The 8,980-nt window shown below is 41.9% G+C and overlaps 1 protein-coding gene across 2 annotated transcripts in view; it reads right to left on the bottom strand.

The window, feature by feature from the left end:
- Positions 1-1,580: 1,580 nt before the first annotated feature.
- SLC25A30 (solute carrier family 25 member 30) overlaps positions 1,581-8,980 on the bottom strand; it is a 30,884-nt gene continuing 23,484 nt past the window's right edge. For both annotated transcript variants that reach the window (XM_075591114.1, XM_075591115.1), the window contains exons 9-10: positions 4,844-4,924; positions 1,581-3,858 (exon numbers count right to left, since the gene is read on the bottom strand). In XM_075591114.1, the coding sequence (XP_075447229.1) occupies positions 3,817-3,858; positions 4,844-4,924 (123 nt within the window). In that variant the 3' untranslated portion in view covers positions 1,581-3,816. The remainder of the gene's footprint in view (positions 3,859-4,843; positions 4,925-8,980) is intronic.

Genomic DNA, 8,980 nt, shown 5'->3' with positions numbered 1-8,980 from the left:
CTTAAAGTGCTGCCAAGTACATACTGTACAAGAACAGGTCAGTGTGTAAATAAAATAGTAGTGCTTAGTGCCACTAACCACCACAGCTTAATGCTCATAACAAATGCAATATGGCCACATGAACCACCATGAATATACTGAATGTGTCAGTGGAACAGATGGTCTCTCTTTCAGCAAACTACAGCGAATCCCTTTTTTTAATATCTTTTTAAAGAAGGGAAAAAAAACCTTTATTACAAAAATTTAAAAAAAATCAAGCCAGGAAGTGTTCTGTAAATGTTCATTTTAATGGCAATCTGTTTACGTATGAACACAATTTACCAACACAGAAGAAGGAAAGAGGGGGGGGGGGGGTAACCCACACAAAGGGGGGTTAAATTAAAGGAATAACATCTTTGCCACTAAATAAATGTTAGTTTGTTTTTTTTCCCCCTAGGACGTTAACAGCTGTGGAATATTCCTTAAAGAACGAATGAATGTAGCCAGGATTCCTAGGGATTTAGGCACCAATATGGATAGTTACTGGAAGGGGATTGTAATTACCCGAACATTGAATGGGCTGCATGTCAAAACAGTAAGAATTTTCTATATGCCAATTGGCATCATCCCACTTCTCCTGACATAGGAAAAGGTTGTGGTAGCCCCTGTTATAACATTCAACAGCTTTTGCCATGATTACCCCCTCATCAGAAAATGCTACTAAAAACTTTCAGATTGCAGAGCCAAAGCAGATTTTGCTTACTAGGAATGAGTAGTATTCATGTTATCCAAGTGTATATTCACATAGGTTTTCAAATGTATTGATTATTCCCAAAATTGGTCTAAGCCTCCTTAAGCACAGGTTTGAGAGTATAGACTGTGCAAACAGCATTTCAACAGTAGTTTCCCCTGCAAATCTCTACCTAGTAAAAGTAAAATCCTGCCTGTCATTTTATAACACGAGTAGTTTGTGCTAACCTGGAACACAAATTGGATTATGGTCACCAGATAATGCTTTCGGAGAGCACCGATGCTTGCCTCTTGCAACCAGCATTGGAAATAGTCACAGATTGAAAAGATCTAGTTCATGTGTGCATGCGTTCAGTGCTTTATGTGCAGCCCCATAAGGGGTTAAACAGGGGCTCTGACTGCAGACCACGCAGAGAGACCTTAGTGACATGGAAGAGAAGCCAGAGCGTCCCCTAGCCAGCTCCTCTCCTGAGCTCCTATGGACCAGCAACCTCCGGTGGGCTCCCAAGCAGCACAGGGTACAGCGAGTATACAGACAGTCCTCGGTTATCCAACGGAATCCGTTCTGGAAGTAGCGTTGGATAGTGAAACCGTTGTAAAGTGAGTCCCATGTTAATCAGTGGCGGTGAGCGTTGGATAACGCATTCCGGCGTCGAAAAAACGGCCCTTAGGGTTGCATTGTAAAGCGTTGGATATGCCATTCATTGTAAGGTGAAAAGTTGGATAACGAGGACGACCTGTACACCCTGCCTGCTGAGAGCTCCATGTGGTGCAGGTTGTGGAGATTGGAGATCAAAGTAGGGGAGAATCACCCCACTTTCCCCCTTGTCCCTGCCCCCCATATCTATGCGTCACCCCTTCTTCCCCCTCCCCACTTGTACTCTGTGTAAGGTTATACCCTGTGTCAGTGTATAGTGCCATCAGGTTATGTCCTGTGTAGTACAGTCAAGTTATACTCTGCACTGTACTCGGACGGCACTACATACTGACCGTGCATAACCGGACGCAATATACACAGGCACAGTTATTCAGGTGTTCATTTGAATTTTTTTTCTTATTGTGGCCTTAGGACAATGAGACAGGTAAATTCTGGCTCCAACCCCCAGTTGAGAAACATAAAAATATGCATCTGAATGCAAACAAATTCCACAGTGCTTTTATTTAAACATCTGCTCCAGTGTATATTATCCCCCGCAATACCAAAAGTGCCTGCAACAGAGAAATGGGTTGCATCACAATTCCGCAAAAAGGCATTTTTCAGATTCCCTGACCCTCAGGAGAATGATGTCAATGGTTTTGTGGAATGATTCTTTCAAAACAGTTCCATTTCGGGGAGAACTTGAGGCCATGCATTTAGATGAAATGTATGAATCGTTATGGCTGTTTTGGGGGAAAGGGGGAGGAATATTCTATGACATTGCAATACCAACATGATAATTGACTTTACCGGTGCTATATCTTCACCAGTATATCATTGCAGACGTACATTCAATGGTTTTGCTGGCCAACACCAATACGTGTTAATAAATTTGATTGACTCCATTGTTTTTTTTATCCTTTTTGGGGCCTGCCACATTGCTGGGCACTCTGGTAGTAAAATGGTTAATAATAAACACTGACAGGTGTAAATGGTTTTTCACATATTTACTTATAGCTCATCACCAGAAACTTAGAAGTTGTAACAATACCACTTACAAATTTGCTTATAATTTTACCACTGTAACAGAAAAGATGAGCAATCCTAAACACTTAACACGTTCGTGAATAACATTTCTCTGTTACCGTTATAGTCACTGCTTTAAGCAAGGCAAAAAGCAGACATGTTGCACAGCTGTAACTGGGAAAGCAAATTCACCAAAAGCAAAGTGGCATGTGCATACCCATAAATATATACACACCTTTAAGATTACCAGAAATGTAACTTTTCAATAAATAAGGGTGCCTGTCCGCAATGTGTGTGTGGAATGTATTGCAATAGTCTGAAAACGCGATTACAAATAAAACCCATGAACAACGTCAATATATGAGCGACGTTTTAGTGAAGTTGGTATTTTTTTCTCATTAAATAAAAACCAGGTGTATACATGAAGAAGAGACCTGTGGGGTTTTGAAACGTGTACACACAAACACAAACCTACACCTATGAAAACGCCCATCTTGTTGGTCCATTAAACAGCAGCACAACCTGTGACAAATCTATATGCGCTTACTACATACTGCACTACTAAAAATATAGCCAAGAAAGGTTTGCTTTTTCAAGTATACATAATTCTGAATGTCTAATGCTAAATGACCAAGTTTTACTGATCAAGAATGAAAACCTCTTGCAAGTAACGGCTTTCTGAATACTTACAGTAGCAAGGTTTGCATTCTTGATAGTGCCAATGTACAGGACCAGTTCTTAACCGACTGCTTTACAAAAATATATATAATCGCAGGTTGTGATATTTAAGGGGCCAAAATAAATATGCTTTTATGACTATGTAATGTAATCAAGCCAACACAAGTATCTTCCTCAGATATCATGTAGAGTTCTGTAACCCTTTGCAATACTCTAATTTCTTATAGGGTTGAAATATTACCATTGTAATGTGGTGTAGTGGTCTGAGAGGTTGGCTTGTGAAGGTTTTTATTTTACATATATTAGAAAAATCAACATGGCTCTAAAAACTAAACAAGGGTGTTACAACTTGAAATAAATTTCAATTCACAAGTAAATAAAATAAAAATTCGATACCTGCTGCTAATGAGCACATTTCAAAAATTGTTGTTTTTGGAGCGAGTTTACAGAGGGCTCCACAGCATGAAGGCGGTTTCATTACTACACAACATGCAGGTCTTTAACGTTCAGCTCAGGTCTTCCGACCTGTTTGTGAAGTTCCTCAAAGGACTCCTGCAGAAGGATGCAAACAGTTCTGCAGACAAATTGATAATTCAGGCCTCCAGGTAAGTCAGTACATTGCAGACATTCACACGTTCTTCTGGCAACGGCCTCAACCGAGTGTGTCAGATAAAGCTGGTAAAGTTCAAAAAAAGTGTTTCTGTAAAGATAGAAGGCTTGGCCTTGCTGAACGGAATCCAACACCATCACAGATTCAATTTCTTTAGCTGTTCATATGTAATAAAGAACTGTGACATTGCGTTAAGGAAATACATGTTTTTGTTTAAAAAAAAAAAAAAAAAAAGAAAGAAAATTGGGGTGTTAGGTGCAGAGGTAAAATGTTGTACTATGCAACTAGATAGAACAGGCAGTTCGTTAAAAACAGTTATTTATGTTTGTTTTTACCAAACATTACATGGCAAAAATTATGATCTTTCCAGCATAATCCATCTCCCTTAAAAAAAAAAAAAAAAAAAAAAGAAGAAGAGGGAGGAATTGGAGAATATTTTTCATGGCCACAAAATTCAGCTCTTATTGGCATAGTAATTTGGAAAAAGAAAATGTAAGGAGCACATGTATTTGCTGAGAATATGTACCCGGTAAAAAACAGGCCAGACCTGTTTAGAGCAGCGGTGCGCAAACTGTGGGGCGCGACCCCCAGGGGGGGCGCGAGACTGCCGACGGGGGGCGCGGGGTTTACAGAGGCCCCGCGCGCTTCCCGAAGGCACTTAAATTAAGTGCCGGGGGAGCTGCAGGGCCTCTGTAAACCATACTTACCCGTGGCTCCGGCGGCTTCCTCCCGGCGTCGCCATGGCAACGCGGCGTCAAAATGACGCTGCGAGTTCATGTGACGTCACGTTGCTATGGCAACATGACGTCATTACGCCGGAGCGAGGGTAAGTTGGGGTTGGGGGGGGCGCGGGAGTGAGGGGACAGCCGGCAGGGGGGCGCAGGGAAAAAAGTTTGCGCCCCCCTGGTTTAGAGGATTCCTGCCAGGTTAGTGGACAAAATGTTTATAGATCAACACAAACCCATTAAACAAAAATACTGATGTGGTCCAAAAGATATTTCTTATAAATGTCTTGTCACTGGCAAGAGAACCAACAATATAAGGGGGGCAAAAAATTAAGTGGTGTAAAGATAATTACCAGATTTTAGGGAGAGATAATTAACTTTCAGTCATGTTATGTTACAAAAAAAAAAAAAGTTTAGTTTCAACTTCAGAAAGGATACAATGATATTCCAAGGTCCCAGTCTTAACCAGTTTGGCCAAAAGCCTTTGTACAAAGCAAAAAACCCTTCGTTCCTCCATGTCTGCAAAGGAAGCAAATCGTTAGTTTAAAAAGAACAAGCTCTTCAACCAACCTGTGGCCTGTACAAGTGGCAAGTAAATTAGGCAGCAACGGACTACAAGATCCTCCGACAGCTTCCTTCCGCATCCAGGACCCGGCAAGGTATGCGCAACTCAGGACTGCAGTTAGACATCTCACTTTCTTAATGCTCAGGGACTTATTCAATAAGCACCGACGTAGGGAAAACTCCCATTGAAGTCATTGTCCGTTCGTTTATTGAACGAGACCCTCAAGGTCAAAATAAATTAACGCTAAATAGTGTTATATATGTACAACATGAACTGTTTTGGACAGCAGTTGTCAATGTACAAACCAAGAATGACATAAGATTTTTGAAGTGAAACTTCTTTAGTGGCACCTAAAGAATTTTGATGGGACACATTTTGTTACTGGTAACGAAAAAGCGTAACAGAAGTGACGTCCCGTCCTGGTAATGTTTGTGCATGCGCAGAAGCGCACCCCCCCCCCCCCCCCCCGCGTATGCGCAGAAGCAGTCGCCGGGTGCCGTACATGCGCAGAGATAGACACACACAACTGTTATTAGAGGAGTTCCCAGCGAGTATAAATATAGAAGTGCAAATAGTATTATATACATATACAAATACATATACACACCGAGCACGCGCGTTCCAAGCCAAACTTCTTTGGGTTTTGTCACTGAAATGGTGTTTTGATTTACATTGAATGAAAGACTTGAGTAACGGCATTTAGATACTTAACTAAAGTAAGATACATATATTTTGTATGGTAATCATAAGTCAATTATATAACGTATTCAAAGTGATAGCATGAAAATTGCAACACAAAAATAAATAAAATAAATTATACTCTCAAATCTCTTTCATTGAATTAAAAACATCACCATCACAAATACAATTTCTGTGACAAAACACAAAGAAGTTTCACTTGCAATGCGCGTGCTCAGCACACACAACTTTTTTTATTTGCTTGCAATCCTGTAGTTAAAACAGATTTAAAGGCACCGTTTCTTGTACGAATGTTATTTGGTTAAGAAAAATAAATTTGAACACAGAGAGAGCTCAAGCTTCATAATTTATTTATTTTTCTTCTTCTTTTAAAGAACAGGTCTCTGGAAGCGTAGGCAGTTTGTGAACATTATTTGTTTCACACAAGATAATATGTACGCGCAACACTCAAGGATAGATGGCAATATTGGGCAAATGTAAGGATAGGAAAAAAAATAATAATAATAACTACATTTTATTCACGGATGCATTTATTTTCTCCTGGTCAGCGCATGACAGGAGGGAATAGGCTCCGCCCAGCTCAAGGTCACAGACAGACTTCTGATCTGGTCGCGGCCTTGTAAACCCCTCTCTATGCCCACCACAGGTCAGTTGTACGTCAAGCCAAGCTAAACTATATACATATGCACCCAAAGAACATTAAAAAGGATAACAATGAAGAAGACAAAGAAAATATACCACAAAAATCTGTGCAAAAATAAAAACAGGGAACTAGTGGGAACTAGGAATGCGCTGCCATGGAGGGACCAGGAGAAAACACATTTTCGTTGAGTAAAACATCAGTTCTCTCTCCTGTCCCTCTGTGTCAGCGCATGGCATTAAGTAATGTCCCAAAGCAGTTTCCTCAAAGAAAACATTGGGTTGGGCAAATAATCGCGACACTGCTGCCTGCACGACTTTCCTTCCATGCATTTAGCTGGTAGTGTTCCAAGAATGTATGTAGGGAAAACCAAGTTGCCGCTTTGCAGATTTGCTCTGCGGATGCCTGCTGTGTCATAGACCAGGAAGTTGCGATCCCTCTGATAGACTGAACCTTCAAAGAGCTTAGCAGTGTGTTCCCTGATGCTTCATAAGCCTGTATAATTGAGGTGTCTTATCCATCAGGCTTGGCTGTGTTGGATGCTGGTATTCCCTTTTGTTGTCCAGAAAAGAGAAATAAACTTCTATATTTCAAGAACAGAATCCTTTAGCAGAATGTTGCATTTTCAAGAGGGATAATTGTATTAGTCCGAGTTTGGATACCCCAGTGTCCACTTTAGGAGGATCTTCCCAGTCTTCTGATCTGAACGGGTACCTCTTGTTGAATTTACTGGGAGTTCCGCTTTTACAGTCAGGATCTCTATTCGCTTTCAATTAAATCCTTTAAAACTTCATGGACCTGAAAGGTTCTGTCTTTCTTATTGGATACATAAAGGATTCTGTCCAGGGTATTAAGAGGTCTTTTCATCTATTAACCCCACGGTTCAAGCCATTTCTTTAATCAGTTTGTCGATATTGTCAAGTTTAAAACTGAAGTGACCTTCTCGAACCTCTTCTTCGTCTGATGAGTGCAAATGTGTCTGATGTTCTTTCATGTTCCGAATCCGAGCCAGAAAAATCTGAATCCGCTGCATAGGATGTGACGTTTGCTTAAAGACTGCAGGGATTTTCCTTTGTTTTTTTTTTTAATGTTTCTACCATTGAGGTCTTAAACCAATTAAAAAAACGCCAAGTTTCGAGCAAGTTTGCTTGATGCATGTCTGACATAATTTGCCTGGGTAACCCACAAGCAGACTTTTGCTTAACCCAAGCAATTTAGATGCTTAGTTTTAGCAGCACAATTTTTTGGTGTAATTATAGCGTCTTCAGGGAGAGACTCTGATTTACTGCCAGAAGGGGAAGAGGGACTGAAGTTAGACATAGCAAAGAAAATAGAAAGGAGGGACAATAGATATTCCAGCAGCTAATCCCCACTAGAGATAACCTCCCTGTACACCTCCACCACAGAGCAGGTGTGCAGCTCTTATTTGCATGTGTGCAGGAACCTCCTGTACTAGTCGGCACTCCGTTGTCTGGGGCGTGCTAATGACATCACCTCTATATATTTGAAATCTCCCAGTTTCGCGAGGATGTGTCAACCACGTGTCGCCGGCCAACAGATCTGTAAGGTGGCTGCAGGAGGAAGCGTACAGGTGTCCGAGTCTGCTTTTTCAGCAGTGGGAATGAACGTGCCTGTGTGGAAGGAGGTGAGATGGGGAGGAGAGCCTGCTCCTAGTACTCGGCTGAAATATTTGCATCCACGTCAGACCGAACGGGCAGTAGAATGGGTGCTGGGTAGGAGGGGGTCCGTGGTTGAACTCCCCTCCAGAGGACACCGAGAGCAGGTGTTCTGTATTTGTCAAAGTTGCACTCCTACACCATAGGACACAGACAACTGACCTGAAGCAGGCATAGGAAGGGTTTACAAGACCGTAAACAGGTCTGTGTCCAATCTTAAGATGGGTGGAGCCATTTCCTTTATGTCATGCGCTGACATGAAGGCACAGGAGAGAAAAACGCATTAACCAGGTCACAATGTTTACAAACATTTGCAGGAAAACGTAGTCCTTGTCCAGGGTGGCGCTGAGTGGTCGCGCTCATGCTGGCTGCGATGAAACACATTGCTGCAATGTGTGTGGCCAGCATGAGTTAGCGCCTGCGCTATGCTTAGCCGCTTGCAAATTTGAATTTTCTGGTTGCTAGCGCATCATGTGAACGGTTCGCCCAATAAGGGGGAACCAGCTCCGTGACGTCATGGCCGCGTCCCACAACAAGTCCCCCGTGTGCGCACCTAGCCGGCCACAAATCGCCCGGCCGAGCAGAGCGCGTGACGTAACCACGCATGAGCGCCAGCGCACTCTGCTCCCTGCCTGGCCGCAGCTTATTTAAAAAAATAATATACACCTGTCTGATTGTGGCACCCACAGATCAAAACAGTGACTATTAGTTCAATTTCATCCTGCATAGGAGTGAGATTTTCAAGCTTTGATTTCGCTCATGTCTACTTGCTAATAATGTATCAGAAAAAAGGTATTTTTTGCTGAAGGATTTTTCTTTCCCACATGATCACCTTGTAGACAGCAGGTTTAGCAATAGTGCCCAAAGCCATGCAGTAACTGCAAAGGCAAGCACGATCTTATCTTGCATTAAACGGGCAATGGAAGGAAGGGACGTAAACATCGTTAGGCCTTTTTATAAAGCATTAGTAAGACCACAACTTGAATATGGAGTAC

This window comes from Ascaphus truei, chromosome 3 (assembly GCF_040206685.1).
Source record: "Ascaphus truei isolate aAscTru1 chromosome 3, aAscTru1.hap1, whole genome shotgun sequence".
NCBI lineage: Eukaryota > Metazoa > Chordata > Amphibia > Anura > Ascaphidae > Ascaphus > Ascaphus truei.
Note: the sequence above shows the minus strand (reverse complement) of the source record. Positions and strands in the feature narration are given on the sequence as shown.